Raw genomic sequence first — 16,545 nt, forward strand, 5'->3', positions numbered from 1 at the left:
GCCTTTGCTGTTTGAGAGGAGCTTCTCTTGGCAGCTTCACCCTGTCTGTAACCCTTTTATAGTGAAATAAAGGCCTTTATGAGTAATTACCAGAAAGGCCTTGCCTTTCACACAGCTCTGGTGTACTCTGTGGAGCTGTACCTGTACACCCTGATGTCTATGTTGCTTTGCTGCTTTGGGAGTGCGTGTGTGAAAAACAGGAGCTTTTCAGGTGGCTTTGCTCCATAACAAAAGGCATGAGCTCACATTGCCTTTGTACCTCCATCCTCTCAGTGCTGGCCTTCACCTTCATCTCATCATCTGTCTGGGAGGGCTGTCACCCCTTGGTTGGCAGGAACGACCTTTGTTGATCTCTGTAGCTTTATCTTTCCTTGCATCTTAACTGACTTTGGTTAAGTTTCCCTCCTGTGCTCACCACGAAGGTCCAGGTGTGTGAAACCCTTCCAGCCTTCGACCCTGGCATGCCCCAGAGTGGTTTAACTGTTCAAGTACCTACTGTTTTCTCTGAAAAACCCCTCACTGCGTTCATCAGGATTTGGTATGATCCTCGTGAAGCTGCAGCAGAAATTTTGGCATCTTTTCTCACAAGTTTCTGCTCCTCCCACAGGCAGCTCTGCCAGGTGGTTTCACGGCTTCTCTGAACACCATCACTTGCAATGGCTTTTATACCTTGTGGCCCCCTTGTCAGCACTTAAATCATAAGGGACTCAGGGCTGGGTTTTTAAGGATAAACCCCGTGGATCAGCTATGACTCTCTTTCCAATGATGTGCTTTTCACTCTGAAATTCTGGGTTTATACCAAACTGGGGCCCCAGCGCACAGCTGCTCATCAGACAGGGCTTGACATTGCACAACCACAGCATGGGGATGTCAACAATTTATCCTAATCCCTTGCTGAGTTCCCAAACTTCCAGCCCTTCAGTCTGTTTTGACATGCTCACCACGTACAGGAGGCAAAGTTGCAGATGGGACCAGGTTGGAAAAAAACAACTGTGTTTGTGAAACTCCCTGTAAATCCCCAGGGAGGGATGACAGGCACAGGGCAGGCTCTGCCAGCCCTCCTTGGGTGAGGTGGAGCTATCTGAGCTGCCTCTCAGCAACAGCAGGAGCCTCCTGGCTGGAGGATGGATCCACTTCAGCACCAGGCCACAGGGATGTGCCTACCTGCTGCTCAGCATGGCTTCTGTCTCCCCTTTGCAGTGCCCAACGGGATAAACCATTCCCCCCCGACACTGAACGGGGCCCCATCCCCACCCCAGAGGTTCAGCAACGGCCCTTCCTCATCCTCCTCCTCCTCACTGACCAACCAGCAGCTCCCAGCCACGTGTGGAGCCCGGCAGCTGAGCAAGCTGAAGCGTTTCCTCACCACCCTGCAGCAGTTTGGCAATGACATCTCACCAGAGATCGGGGAGAAGGTCCGGACCCTCGTTCTGGCGCTCGTGGTAAGTCCTGCACCATCCCAGGCTGGCTTCTCCCAGGTCCTGGCACACTGTGTTGTCTGTTTGCATCTTTGCTGAGCAAGACTCTTTGTGCTTCCTGAGAGAATGAATGATTTATTTTTTCTTTGCTGTGTTTTAAAAAGCTGTTGGTCCAGTGGCTTAGGCACACAATTGTGGGCAGCTAAATTTAAGGAAAGCTGAAAGGAATTGGACAAAGCTTTTATGTAAATCATGGAATCACAGAATGGTTTGATTTGGGACCTTAAAGATCTTCTCATTCCTAACTCCTGCCATGAGAACACCCTTCAAACCCAAATGAACGGGTCTTGCTGCAGAATTGTATCCAGTGTTTGCATTTATACTGAATAACTGGGAGAAATGCTCTCCAGTGCATTAGACATGACACTGCACATGCTTTACAAAGGCATGGAGTGACAGGACAAGAAGGAATGGCTGCAAACTGAAAAAGAGGAGGTTTGGATTGAATGTTAGGAAGAAATTCTTCCCTGGGAGGGTGCAGAGGCCCTGGCACAGGGTGCCCAGAGCAGCTGTGGCTGCCCCTGATCCCTGGCAGTGCCCAAGGCCAGGCTGGACAGGGCTGGGAGCAGCCTGGGACAGTGGGAGGTGTCCCTGCCATGGCAGGGGTGGAATGAGATGGCCTTTAAGGACACTTCCAGCCCAACCCATTCTGTGACCTTGGACTGAGGCCCTGGAGCCCTGGGCAGCTGTGGTCCCGTGGAGCTCCTGCACTGATCTCTGCTTTTTGGCACATTTTCTTTTGAGGCTCAGCAGGCACCAAAGGGAGGTAGACTGCAGCAGCCTGGAGCATTTCTGCTTCTAAGGCAAACCTGAGTCTGTCCATGTCCTCTGGGTCACTCCCAGGGCTTAAGCACTGGATGTAAAATGCTGCTGCTGCATTTATATAGCATATTTAATTCTGTGGATGTAGGGTAGCACCTTAGCCTACCCTTTTGGGGAGGGAAGGAGAAGCTGTCTGGGTCCCTTTGGCTGTTGTTCTCACCCCAGATCGTGCTTGTTGCTGTAGGGGTGAATTTTGTATATGGAGATTATCAAATGCTGCTGTCCCAGGCATTCCCCAGCCTGAGCAGCCCCAGGGGAGGCAGGGCTGGACCAGGAGGGGACTACAGTGAACAGAAGGCTGCTGAGACTCCATGGATAGGTTAGATGAGGAGAACTGAAGGGGAGGAAGGTGTGCAGTTCTGAGCAGCTGGGATCAAAGTCTGACTCTCCACAGCCTGCCCCAGCATGTAGTAGATGCCAGCTGGGTCCTGCTGCCCTGGAGTCAGCCTCTGCCTCCCACTCTGGAGCTGGGGGAGTGCTGAGCCAGGCAGTTCCTACCCCTCTCCTAGTGCAGCATTCCTGCTTCTCTGGCCTGAGCCTTGCTGGCTGCATCCAGCAGGATCCAATGCAAACACTGTCAGTCCTGGAGCAGCAGATGCTGTCTCCCTCCCAGTTCTGTTCATTTGGAGCCATTTCCCACATGTCTAAAAATAAGAACAAATTGCCATTTCATTTCTTAATTTCTTTTCTCAGAACTCAACGGTGACAATCGAGGAATTTCACTGCAAGCTGCAAGAGGCGACCAACTTCCCCCTGCGGCCATTTGTGATCCCCTTCCTGAAGGTGACAGGGAGCTGCTGGGGCTTGCTGACACTCTGTGTGCCTGCCTGTGCCTCTTGGCACTGTGACATTGCTGGGAAAGCTCTCCTTGCAAGCACCACAGCAGTTCTGCTGGAGCCCAAGACAGACTGCACAGAGCGTAGCGCTGGCCGTGTGGGACTGGCTGACGTTGTGCTGTGTGCCACATATGTCTGCTTGTGTGCTGGAGATAAAGGAGGCAAACCAAGCTCCATGTGGCAGCTTCTGAGCCTATAATCTTATTTGCAAATGTTCAGATCTAGAATGTTTGAAGTGCTGGCACACGGAGTCTGTCTGGGATGGTTGAATCACAGAATCACAGGATGGTTTGGGTTGGAAGGGACATTTAAAGCTCATCTCATTCCAGCCCCCTGCCATGGGCAGGGACACCTTCCACCAGACCTGGTTGCTCCAAGCCCTGTCCAACTTTGCCTTGAGCACTTCCAGGGATGGGGATTCCCCAGCCCCTCTAGGTAACTAGATGCTGGAAGCATGCTGTAACTCTTGGATTTTGGGTCCACCAGCATCAGGCTCCTGGGAAAGTACAGCTAAATCTGATAGTGCAGACACCAGGAGCTGGGGGATCCTGAGTGGGGGTCATGGGTCACAGGTGTTACTGCTCTGAGCTATTAATGAAAGGCAAACCTTTTGGAACAGCTGGAAAGCCCTGCCCTGCTGTAATCCAGCCCTGTGCTTGTTTTCCAGGCCAACCTCCCTCTGCTGCAGCGGGAGCTGCTGCACTGTGCCCGCGCTGCCAAGCAAACGCCCTCCCAGTACCTGGCACAGCACGAGCACATCCTGCTCAACACCAACACCACGTCTCCCGCTGACTCCTCCGAGCTGCTCATCGAGGTCAATGGCAATGGCAAGAGGCACAGTCCAGACAGGTGACTAACAGCTTTTGTCACTCTGCTCAGTCGCTGAAGTCGTGACTTTTGTTTTATCTTTGCTGCTGACAAAGCTTTAAGCAGCATCCAGGATCTTATCACACCCAACAACAATTCTGTTCTAAGACTTCAATGACTGCCCAATGAATTTGGGTTGGATTCCTCTTTCAGGCAGAGTGTGTCCCAGAGGGACTTTAGGGTAGCACTGAAAAGCCCGAGCCAGAGAGCTGAGCAGTTTCCCACCCGCAAGGCAAGGAGCGGAGGCATTGGCAGGGCTGGGAAGGATGTGCTTCATTTTCACCACGTTTTATTCCAAGATAAAAGTTGTTATGCAATTATGTGGAGCATGCCTCAAATTTATAAAAACTGTGAAATTTTAATTTGGTCATGCTCAGAGAGATGAATCACAGCACTCAGGCATCCTGAACCCTTTTCTTTGACGGGGTCACTTTGTGCATCGCCTCACAAATTGAGCGCATTTGTTTGAGCTCTCTGCATTTACCCCGTGGTAAAATCCTTGCTGCCCAAACCCTTCTGATTCCAAATCTGCGTCTTTCTGAGTACATGTATGGGATGCTAAGGAATGCCTGTCTCTGCTGGTGTGATTGCAGGAGGGAAGACAGCAGCTTTGAGAGGGAGCCACTGCCGACAGAGCCTCCAGCCAAGAGAGTTTGCACCATCAGCCCCGCACCCCGGCACAGCCCTGCCCTCACCATCCCTCTGATGAACCCCAGCGGGCAGTTCCACCCCACCCCACCACCCCTCCAGCACTACACCTTGGAAGATATTGCCACCTCCCACCTCTACAGGGACCCCAGCAAGATGTTGGAGCACAGAGAGATCCGGGACAGGCACGGTGGGCTTGGTGAGAGCCTGGAGGGTTCCTGGTTGAGCTTTGGTGTGGGTCTTTGCTTGGCTACTTGTACCCAAAGATGGCTGATGCTGGGCATTTCCTCACAGCTGAGTCTTTGCAGTGAGTTCAGAGGAAACAGCTCCCCATGGGAAGCTGCAAACAGGAGGATTGAGAGCTTGTATTTCCCTATATGAAGGCTGGAGTCACTGAGGGTAAGGAGGAAGGACTTTCTGTGTGAGTTGAGTGTAGCCAACTCCGCAGGCAGGAAGAGAGGGCAGAGAAATAGAAATTAACTTTTCCAAGATCTCCAAAGCAGGAGAGTAGGGATTGAACCCCTGCCCTGTTTCTCCAAGGGATGTGTGGATGGTGCACGATGTTTTTCCAACACAACAGCCTGAATCACAGGCTCTGAGCTGCTGTGGGTTTATAACAGGAGAACCAGCTCCACAAGCAGGTCAGAGCTGGAGCCACAAGTGGATTGTAGCACTTCCCAGACAGTGAAGCAGACAGGGATAAAAAAGCACCAGCATGGAATTACCCCTGTAGAGCTGCCACCTGGAGATGTGTTTTAAAATCTCAGCTATGTGGAGCTGGAAATAGAGCTCTTTCTTCTTGTTTTGGGGCCACTTCTCTCTCCACTGGCCCATCTAATCCCTCTGTGGCTGTGTTTTGTTGCAGGGTTGAATGGAGGCTACCAGGACGAGCTGGTGGATCACCGCCTGACAGAGAGGGAGTGGGCAGATGAGTGGAAGCATCTCGATCACGTAAGGAACTGCAGGGGCTGTGGGAAGCTCTGTGGGAAGCAGCAACCCAGTGTTCCACCTGCTCCAGTTGGTGATTTCCTTGTTGATACCGTATCCAGGCTCTCCTGGTGGCTGGTGGAGGAAGAAGCCACCACAAGCAGGTGGATGGTGGGGAGGGCTGAGAGGAGCTGTAGCACTTTCTTGGCAGGTTTCCTCTGCCCGTGGTCAGTGGAAAGTAAAATGGGTGTGGATGAAGTGTCTAGAGCTGGAGAGCTTCTCCTGCAGAGCATGGCCTGGTGCTGCTGTGGCTGGCTGAACAACCAACCCCAGCCTATCCCCACTGGGATCTTTTCTTCCCCAGCCCTGGCCAGCACAGATGCACTAAGTGCAGTCAGGATCTGGACTTACAAAATGAGTAAACCTATCATTATTGTATTTTAAGACTTTTTTTCCCTGAGGTGCCAGCCTTTTATGGACCAAAAAAAGCACCAACAGCAAGACCTGGTGCTTCTGGCAGATTTTATGCTGAGCTTTTTCCTTCTGAGCAAGGCAGCTCCTCCAAGCACTTCACTGCTGTTTCTGTCAGAGAAATGGGATTAAAATTCAGCTTTGATCATAAATGCAGGGAAACCTCATGGTTTAAAGCTAATGGGTTTTTTTGAGGGAATGGTGTTGGGGTGCCCAGTAGTTGAATATTTGGAGTTAGACTGTGACTCTGGAGCACTGACACCAGCATAACCATCCCTAATCCTGTAGGAAAGTGGTGGGGTTTTCCTCTCCACTTTAGGAGCATGTCCTGGAGGTGTTGAGCTACCTCTTGTGATGACCCTACCTAGTGCTGTATCCTTGGGCATGACACCATCCCAAATCCTGGAAAACCACCTTGCTCCTGTCTCATCTGCCTGGGATGGTCCCTCCACGGTGAAACCTGTGATGATTGAAATATGATTCTCTTCGAGCCGGGTCTCATAAACTCTTGGAGGTCTATTTCACACCCAAGATAGCTCAGCTACCTTAGAAGGCATAAAATCAGCAGGATGGCTTTTGTGGCAGTGTTGGAAATGAAAAAGTTTTAATAAAAGGCAAAATAACAAAACTCTTTACAGAGAAAAAACGATCCAGGTGCAAGAGGCCCTCCTGCCCCTGGTAAAACACCTCACAAAAGCAATTAGTTTCTTTGTTCTCTTCTTTTCCTAGTAAATTGCCCAGGTGGGACTTTCTGGCTCCTGTCCAGTTAGCTATCCTTAAGTTTGAGGTGAAGTCCCCGAGATCCTCTGAGATGCCTTTTCCACCTCATCGAGGAGAGAAACTTCTGGGCTTATTTCCATTTTAAGGTCTCCTATAACAACTGAGACCCTTTCCCCCTCCCCAGGCCCTGAACTGCATCATGGAGATGGTGGAGAAGACGCGGCGCTCCATGGCGGTGCTGCGGCGCTGCCAGGAGGCCGACAGGGAGGAGCTCAACTACTGGAAGCGGCGCTGCTCCGAGACGGCCGAGCCGCGCAAGGCGGGCACCGAGCTGCTGAGCCGCCAGCACAGCCCCGCCAGCGCCGACTCCACGGGCAGCGGTGAGCGGGCAGGGAGGGAGGGCATGGTGCCAGTCATGGCATGGCTTTGGTTAGGCACTGCTGTGGGTGGCACAGCCTGGGTTTGCCTCGCTCGAAGCGCCTGGGTGACGTTTGGCTGTCTCTGGGATGAGCTCGGTGGCCTCTGTGACAGCTGGAGCCACAGAGGTGTCACTACACGAGCCATGGGCCCCTCTGATGGCACAGAGCTCTGCAGGATGAAGCTTCTCCCTTGATGGAGAGTCCATGGCAGGGTGGGACCCATGGGTGTGGCATTCACATTCTCTGAAAAAATCCCCTCACCCAGGGCTTTTCTCCTTGGAAGCTGAGAAGCCTCAGAGAAAAGGAAAACAATTCTGATCTCATTTGCTTCTCCTGTGTTGTGCTCACATGTGGAATGTATTTGGAGATTGTTCCATTGGGTTCTGCTGGGAGTTGTTTTCACTCTTTGCCCAATCAGGGCCAAGCTGTGTCAGGGCTCTGGAGAGAGTCACCAGTTTTCATTATTATCATTCTAGCATTCAATAAGTATCCTTTCTGTATTCTTTAGTACAGTATAGTATTCTTTAATATAATATAGTTTCATAAAGGAATAAATTATCCTTCTGAGAACGTGGAATTAGATTCACCATTCCTGCCTTCATTGGGGCACTTCACAACAAATACAATAACAGCCTGGTCAGAAAGAGAGAAAGCTGGATAAGTTTTCCCATGAATTGGTCTGGGAAACTTTAGGGAGCTGGAGATGAATAATGATAGTCAAATACTAACACAATCTGCAGGTGGTGTTTTTTAACAATCTGTTTTGCTGGTTTTTTTCTTAAGGTTGTTTACAAATGGGTGTCATGTTAATTAGACAATCATGTGAAATGTATTGATTAAATGACCAATCAGGTGCACCTGTAGCAAACTAAGGTATAAAAGAAGAGAGGATGAAATAAACAGGGCTTTTGCCATTTTGCCTTCTGAAAAAAAAAAACTACCAAAAAAACCCCAGGCTGTCACATCCACACAGTGCTTAATGTTTTTTTCAAGGATTTGAAGAGAGGTGACACAGGAAGCAGTTTTTGTCAGTGTCTAAAGGCACCATTGCTCATGCTTTCCTTGTCACTGCTGGCCAAAGTTGGTCCAAAGCTGGGGGTGAAGAGGCAGGGAGGGGGTGTTAGTCTCCACCACTCTCCCCCTTCCATCCCCTCTTGCCTGAAGGATTTCAAATGTCGAGGTCTATTTATTCTAAAAATACCAAAGGCTTTTTTAAGTGTAAATAGCTACCTGTGTTACTAATTCTGTTTTTGTATCATGAGTCAACTTTATCCAAACTGACTGGGTTCCCCATCCAGTATGCAGGGGTTCGACCCTATAGAAAAAACAAGTCTAAAATGCTGATTTATTTCAATGTAATTCTGATTTCCATCCAAACAAACCCACTGCAATTCAAGTTCTGGGGGAAAAACCCTCTGATTGTAATAAAAAGGGATCTCTTCTAGCAAGAATAAATGTCAATTTGATGTATATTCTGCTTGTTTGTATACAAAATATAGAGTGAATGCTCCTGCAAGGAATCCAAGTGCCCCTGGCTCCAGTTGCCACCAAGCCTGAGGAGCAGTGGGTGTATGTGACATCCTGGGGAGCACAGCCAGCTTTTAGCCCTTCTATATTTAAGTATATCATGACTAATACACTTCCAGCCCTATGCTGTTAAAGGTGATATAATTAAAAATTTTTATGTAAATTTGGAAAGCTGTTGCTTTCTCCCCTTTTGGGACCTAGGGATAATTTTCAAGCTCTGTTGCTCTTGTGAGAAGGTTCAGTTAAGCATCAAGCAGCATCTCCAGGTGTCTTGGAGGACAGTTTGTCCATCAGTTCAAGCCTTTGAATTGCCCTGGGATTGGGAAGTGCTGTGCTTAATGTAATCTGCTGGTGTACAGATTGATGCTCACAGCCCTTGGACAGTGCAGAAGTTGGATAACATACATTTGTAAGCATTGCCTGTTGTTTTAGAGTACCAGGAGATAGGTTATACAGTGTCATAAATTATGCAAGGTGCTAATTAAATCTTGTAATTTATCATCTGAGTGTTTGAGGAGTGGCTTTAACCGTAGGAATCTTCTGCTTGGAGTTTTAGCTGGTCAATCCTTCCCTGCCCCATGATGTCCTGGCTACCACTGGGCACTTGAGTGGCAGCTGGGTGGGATGAGGCTTTGCCAACCTTTCCCTGTGTCCCTTACTCCAGCAGATTCCCTGAGGGAGTTCAACAGCAGGTCGGGGACGGGCTACGTCACGGAGGAGATTTGGAAAAAAGCCGGTGAGTGTTCGTGGGATCGCCCGGGGTAAACACAAAGCACACATGCTGGGGGTTTGCTGTGCAGAAACAGCAGGAGCCCAGTTGCAGCAATGCCCCAGGATGTGCACATCTGGCTGCCATCATCCCCACCCTGGCTTTCTCAAAGGGCTCTGCTCCTCTGTGATGCCATGGGGATGCCATGGCTGTCATGGAGGAGATTTGGAAAAAAGCCGGTGAGTGTTCGTGGTGAGCGCAGCCGGGATCCTGCTGGATCACCAGGCTAAACACAAAACTGGGATTTGCTGTGCAGAAACAGCAGGAGCCCAGCTGCAGCAACACCCCAGGATGTGCACATCTGGCTGCCATCATCCCCACCCTGGCTTTCCCAAAGGGCTCTGCTCCTCTGTGATGCCACGGAGATCCCGTGGCGCTGAGCCTGGCCTTGCTGCACGTTGGATGCTGGTGCTGGGAACGCACAGCTGGAGCTGGGAACGCACTGGAGCTGTGTTTCCCTGGGAGGCTCCCCTCAGTGCCAGGGTAGGTGGGTGAGGCTGCTCTTTCCTTCCAGAAGAAGCTGTGAACGAGGTGAAGCGGCAGGCCATGTCGGAGGTGCAGAAGGCGGTGGCCGAGGCGGAGCAGAAGGCCTTTGAGATGATCGCGTCGGAGCGGGCGCGCATGGAGCAGACTATCGCCGACGCCAAGCGCCAGGCCACCGAGGATGCCTTCCTCGTCATCAACGAGCAGGAGGAGTCCACTGAGGTGAGCTTGCCAAGGCTGCAGAGTCTCCAGGTCAAACCTGCAGGTCCCCCCCAGCCTTTTCACGGAATCAAAGATCACACCATGGGTTGGGTTGGAAGAGACCTCAAAGATCATCTCACTCCAAGCCCCTGCCACGAGCAGGGACACCTTCCACTAGACCAGGGTGCTCCAAACTCCAGTCTTCAACACTTTTTCCTTTTAGAAGTCTCTCTCCAATCAATAACTAAACGATGCACCAATATAATCAGAAACACTTTTTAGGTTTTGCTGGCCTGGAATCAGCCTGAGCAATGTCTGTGGACACATGTGTGTGCAGCCACTGGGCACCCTGAGCTGGACTCAGTGTAATGAGTAGGGATTTTGTGGGATTGAAAGAGGTGTAGAAGTAAAGAGAAAAGGATGCTGGTGCATGCAGCAGTTTAGCTCAGAAACTGTGGTGGAGTACTTGATCTTTGTAAAAAAGAAATTACTGTTTGTGGGCTTAAAAATAGGGCAGGGGAGAAGCTGGGCTGCAGGAAAAGCCCTTGCACATTTCTGGTGGTCTGTGCCACACCTGCACGTTGAATAAGAAGGGATGGATCTTGGTTTGTCATAGCCAGTGCCATGTGCTGAATGGGTGCCTCAGAGAATCTCTTTCTACTCTTCAATCATCAATCACCCTCCCTGCTGCTTAACAGGAAGTTCACTTGGTAGAGCTTTTGAGATTTTGGGCAAAGGGGAATCACATGGCTCCTTCCTGCACCACCACACCCCATCCATGTGGGCTTTGCTCCCTATTTTAATTTCTCTGCACGTATGAGAGCAAAGGGTTTGCGTCTGCTGAGCAGAAATCTGATGGGACCATGCTGTTCATGTCTGCTGGGATGTGGGGGCAGCAGCTCCAAACCTCCTGGTGGCTTTCAGCTCAACTGGGGCTCGGGAAGCATGGCCAGAACCATGGAATTACTAGGTGCTATTCCAGAGAATTATGTCCATACTGCAATTCCCAGTGAAATTGCTGAGGGTTGAACACACCAGTCGCATGATGGGAGTGGGTGGAACTGCTCAGGAAGCCATGGAAGGAATGAGGCAAGTAGTGATTTCTCCATAGGCAAATAGCAGAGGAGTGTCCTCCTCCTCCAGCTGTGCTGAGGAGCAGTCTGGGACCTTGGGAGCTGCTGAGCACCCCTGTGCAAGCCCTAGAGCCCTTGTCTAAAAGCTGTCCTGTGTTCTGGCACATCTTGTAACCTTTGCAACACAGTTGAAAAACACTTGAAGTGTAAACAGCTGCAAAGCAGTGACCCAGTTTTCCATGAACTACCACAGCCTGTGGTGGGGGCTTTTTGGTCTCAAGTCCTGCTTCTCCTGGAAGGTGGAGGACCCCTGGGGGCACAGAGGCTCTGGAGCAGCTCACTCCAAAGTGAACCAGTCAGGTGCTTCACTGCCAGCCCATAAATCACCACTGTGAGCTGGAGGCTCCAGTGCTGAGCCTGGCAGTGGGATTCTCACAGCCCTTCCCCACAGCAGAGCTGCCTGCTAGAGCCCAGCACCTCCCAGCACCCCGCTCCCACAGCTCTGTGGGTGGTGGTGGTCACAGCAGCCGTGTCCCCACAAAGGCCAGCTCTGACAGAAGCTGCGTTCCCACAGCTGAGCTTCCCTCCCCAGTGTGTGTTTGCTACGCCCTGCCCCAGCTGCAGGGAAGCTGCTCTGCTGTCCCTCCCCTCCCCAGAGCAGCTGCAGCCCTCGCTCTGGCGCTGGCCCCTTGCCCCGCGCTCCGAGGGAAGCGATGGCACGCGGGAGCCACCAGCTGACACCTCTCCCTGCGGCCAGAGGGGCTTTGCTCCACTTCCAGCCTGAAACTCAGGCTCTGGCAGTGCTTCCACCTGGCTGGGAGGCTTTCAAATGAGCATTTGCTTTTCCAAATTGGCCTGCTCCAACCTCTTGTGCAGCGAGGCAGGGTGGGGAGCAAATGGGGCTGTGCAGCGGCACAGAGATCCCCGCGGAGAGGGCTTGGCTGCGAGGGAGACCAAAATAGAGCTGCTTAAAACAGGAAATAAAAAGGCCCAATAGCAGCATCTGCAGCGTGTTTTTCAGTCCTGCTGTTTCCTCTCTGCATTCGGGTGGGTCTAGGGGAGAGGATGTGCCTGGAGCAGTGAGACAGCGGCTGTGGGCAAAGAGCAGTGGGGGTTAGAACCGTTGGCAAAGAGCTGGGAAAATAGCAGGAATTAATGGATTGCTCATTTTCATATTCTCAAATCTGGGCCGGAAGGGATGAACAGTCCCCTCCAGAGCTGAGTCAGCACCATCCTGCAGCTCCTAGGGAAGCTAACCCCCTTTCAAGCACAGTGTCTTTGGTCTTGCAGAGCTGCTGGAACTGCGGCCGCAAGGCCAGCGAGACGTGCAGCGGCTGCAACATCGCCCGCTACTGCGGCTCCTTCTGCCAGCACAAGGACTGGGAGAGGCACCACCGCATCTGTGGGCAAGGCCTGCACGGCCAGAGCAAGCCCCTGGCACTGCCCACGGGCCGGGTGGCAGCAGCAGCCAAGAGCCTCGAGGGCATCCCCAGCCCAGCCCTGGAGAAGAGCTCGGCCACCACCTCGCGCTCCTCCACGCCGGCGTCCGTGACAGCCATAGACACCAGCGGGCTCTAGGAGGGAGGCTTGGCTTCGCTCCCCTGGATGAGTTCCCCGGGGGTTTTTCAGCTGAAAAAGCCCCTGCAGCAACTGTTATCGCTTGACATATTTGACACATCGGGGCACCAACACTCCGGCCTTGCCCTCTCGTCCCGCCTTTTTTTTGTGGCTCGTGAACTGGGCTGAGCCTCGCCTGCAGCGTCTCCCTGCTCCTCTCAGGGGGACACCAGAGCAGTGCCAGGACCTGGGGGACACTGGGCACCTGCTCGGGGGACCTGGACTGGGGGGAGAGTGCTGGCACACGCCAGAGGTGCTGAAAGTATGGTGCCCAGGCAGGGAGCCCTGTCCTTGTGGCATGCTCAGCTCACTTCCCAAGGTGTCAGAGCCACCACTGCCTCCTTCTGCCACCTTTCCTCCATCACATCCGTGTTTGTTCCCTGCTCCCAGGCAGCTGTGCCTCAGGTGGCTGTGTGGGCCGGTCCTTGCTGTGAACAGACCAGAGCCAATTTCCCAGCGGGAGCATCTCATCCTCTGTGCAATGGCAAAAGCTGAGCCCACTTCTCCTGCCTCCAGGCTGGCAGCTGAGGGTTGCAGAGAGGGAGGAGGGGATTTGTCTGCTCTGAAATGAGAGGCAGTGGCAAGGAGGCACTGCTGGATGGCCTGGATTTCATCCCAGTCTGTGGTGAAACAGACAGTTGGGTGTTTCCTGGGTGGGGTCTGTGCTGGGGGAACACGTGCACAGCAGATCTGGGCTGGGTGCAGGTGCCCTTTCCACCTGGGGGCCGTTGTTTTGGTTTTTTCACTGCCTGGAAGCTGCTGGTTTGTGAGTTCCTGCTGTTGTTGTTGAGCCCAGGGATCCTCACTGGTGCGAGGGGTTGTTTACAGCCTGTGCTCTCCACTCACACTCCTAAAAGGCAGGACTGGGTGTCCTGTGTGGATTTTTATCCCCTGCTCCAGGGGATTCCTGCAGTGCTGCATCCAGAGATGCCCAGGGATGTGCATCCACCTTCAGAGATTGTCCTGAAACTCCAGGATCAGATGATCCCAAAACCAGAGGATCCCCTGGGGAAGGGGGCCAGCCTGGGGAGCTCTGTCCATCACAAAGTCCCTGCTGTGGGGTGGAAAAGGGAACTGGGAGGACCCAGGGCAGTGCAGGCTGTGACAGCACAGCCCTGCAGCAGGGCTGGCCAGGAGTGTCACACAGGGTGGCAGTGGCACAGCCCGTGGCAGGGAGGGGATGTGCCCTCCAGGAGCTGCTCCCACCTCCCCCAGGGGCTCCAGAAATCCTTCTCTTCAGCAGAGCCACGTTTGGGACTGTGTGTGTGCCACTGCTGGGCTGGAGCCCAATGAGGCAAATAATTCCCTAATTATTTCTGATCACTTTTTCAATTTCAACTCCAGTTGTCACAGGGGTGAGCAGGGAACCTGCTGCTCCAGCCCTGGCCCCTTGGGAAGCTGCTCTGGTGGCATGGAGCTGGTCTGCAAGGTTTTGTTAAAAAGCCACGAGGTCTCCTGGTGTTGAAGTGAATCCCACAGCTCCGGTGGCCCTGGGGATGGCTCCCCTGTGTCCCCAGGAGTTGGTGCTGGAGCACACTGGCATTGAGGCAGCTCCCAGTGGGGTGGCACTGGAGCTACCCTGACCTGCAGCATCCCATCCTGGGGCTGTCAGGAAGGGACTTCTGCCCTAAGGGACACTTTTGGAACAGCCTCAGGGCAATCCCAGGTGGTTGTGAGTCCCCTCCTCACCTGCAACCCCAGCCTCACGCTGTGGGTGAGTGGTGGCAGTGCCAGGCTGGGCTGGGAAGGGGGAGCAGGGCAGGGCTGGAAGGAATTGCTTGTAAATAGATTGTCTTCCATAATTCTCATGCAACTTTGATGGCTGTGTATTAAAATTAACCCCAGTGTAAATGAATGAAATACTAACAGTCATGATTAGAATGATTGCTTCTTTTCTTTTTTGTTGTTTTTTTAAAAGATGGAATGATAAATGTGAACTTGGGGTGTGGGAAGACATTGGGTTAAGGTTTCTATTTTTTTTTTTTTTGACATTTAATTCTGTAATAGAAATTTGTTACTTCATTCCTGTGCATAACTTATTTAATGTCCTGTATAAAGGAACCCAAACTGTTACAGATGTATTTAGTTTGTTCTACTCAAAAGTAGTCAATAAAAAGACTATATTCATCCTCCAGCTCCCCTTCTCTCTGGGAAGGGGCAGAGGTTTTCAGCAGGGCTCAGGCAGTTCATGGGGTTTTTGGGGAATGTTGCCACACCTTGGACTTTTAGGGACAAAAATTGCCTCCTCTGTGGTGGTGTTGCTGTGGGCAAAGCCTGAGAGCAAGTGCAGGCAGAGCTAAGTTCAGCCCTATCCTCAGTGATTTCTTTGAGTTTATAGTTCAGTGTGTTGTTTTCTGAGCTTTTTTTAAATGTTCTTTTTTTATGTGAGCACAGAGCAGCCTGCAGGGTGCTGTCTCAGCTGGCTGCCACTGCCAGCCCTGTGCTCCCCAGGGATGCCCCCTGCCCACACCTTGGTTTAAACAGAGGATTTTGGTCTCCAGGCTGCTGCAAACATTAATCCAGTGGTGAAAAAAACCCAAAACTGAGGGTGAACCCCATATGGGGCTGGGGAGGGGGCTCAGGAATCCCAAACCAGTGCCTGCTGCAGCTCTGCCCCTGTGGCTGTCCCTCTCTGACCCACCCCAGCCTGTCCCTTCCTGATGGTGCTGCTGTGGCTCCAGCACATCCCTGCAGCCCTTGTTTGTCACTCCCAGGGCAGCAATGTGGCCCTGCAGCTGGGCTGAGCCACTCCTGCTGCCCTGTGGTCCCAGCAAATCCTGGCCTTGGCCAGGGGAAGCAGCAGGGATTGATAATCAGGGAGACAGCAAGGTGCTGGGGGATGGGGACAGGGCCAGGCTCTGCCCCCATCCCCAGGAGGGGCGTTTGTGTTTGGGTGCTGGGCTGGGCTGGGCTGGCAGCAGCAGCTGCTGTCCCTCCAAGCAGGAGCTGCTCTGATCTCTGCAGGTTCCTCCTGGCATCAGCCAGGTCAGCCCCTGGCACCCAAACCCAGGCAGCTTCTGCTGGAGCAGAACAAGCACCCTAAAACCCTGTGGCCCTGGCTGTGCTGCCACCCCCTGGGTCAGAGCCACCCAGCACAGTGTGTCTGGGGGTCCCCAGGAGGGAGCTGCACCCACTGCCCCTTCAGGCACAGCTTTTCCTGCCTGCACCCAGGCACTGGGACAGAAACAAACAGTGGTTCTGCTGGAGCAGCACCCACAGGGAGGGGGAGAAGACCTTGGGGGTGGTAGCAGGTCCTGGGTGAGTGAGGACTGGGGGTGCAGGCACCCCTGGTGCCACACTGCTGCTGAGGACAGGCAGGGGTACAAGGATGATGTTCTCCAGGCCAGGATGGGTGGCTGGTGTCTCTCCTACCCCCTGTGCCCTCCCACTCCCTCCACACTGGCTGTGACAATGCGTTTTTTCCCAGCTCAGCAGAGGATCTGCTGCTGCAGCAGCACCAAGGAAACCCCCAGTGTTTCCAGCCTTCCCCCCACCCCAGAGCCCTCCCCACTGGCTCAGCTCCAGCTCCTGGCCCCACTGCCCGGTGCCAAGGCTGGGTTATGGGAGCTGAGGCAGCAGCAGGGACTGGAGCCTCTCTGGCCTTCCCTGGCAGTGGGGTGTGCTGGGGACAGCTTCAGCTGCTGGGGCACAAAGCCAGCCTCAGAGCCACATGCTGCCAGCGTGGCA

General features: G+C 52.8%; 1 protein-coding gene across 3 annotated transcripts in view; it reads left to right on the forward strand.

The window, feature by feature from the left end:
* The window catches only part of CBFA2T2 (CBFA2/RUNX1 partner transcriptional co-repressor 2), a 59,369-nt gene extending 44,414 nt beyond the window's left edge, over positions 1-14,955 (forward strand). For 2 of the 3 annotated variants that reach the window (XM_084217930.1, XM_084217932.1), the window contains exons 3-11: positions 1,201-1,442; positions 2,994-3,083; positions 3,804-3,985; positions 4,597-4,850; positions 5,517-5,602; positions 6,954-7,149; positions 9,380-9,451; positions 9,999-10,189; positions 12,532-14,955. In XM_084217930.1, coding sequence (XP_084074056.1) covers positions 1,201-1,442; positions 2,994-3,083; positions 3,804-3,985; positions 4,597-4,850; positions 5,517-5,602; positions 6,954-7,149; positions 9,380-9,451; positions 9,999-10,189; positions 12,532-12,819 — 1,601 coding nt within the window. In that variant the 3' untranslated portion in view covers positions 12,820-14,955. The remainder of the gene's footprint in view (positions 1-1,200; positions 1,443-2,993; positions 3,084-3,803; positions 3,986-4,596; positions 4,851-5,516; positions 5,603-6,953; positions 7,150-9,379; positions 9,452-9,998; positions 10,190-12,531) is intronic. The other variant, XM_084217931.1, reaches the window with a different exon arrangement.
* The last annotated feature ends 1,590 nt before the right edge of the window (positions 14,956-16,545 follow it).

This window comes from Fringilla coelebs (genome assembly GCF_963513975.1).
Source record: "Fringilla coelebs genome assembly, chromosome: 18".
Classification (NCBI taxonomy): Eukaryota; Metazoa; Chordata; class Aves; order Passeriformes; family Fringillidae; genus Fringilla; species Fringilla coelebs.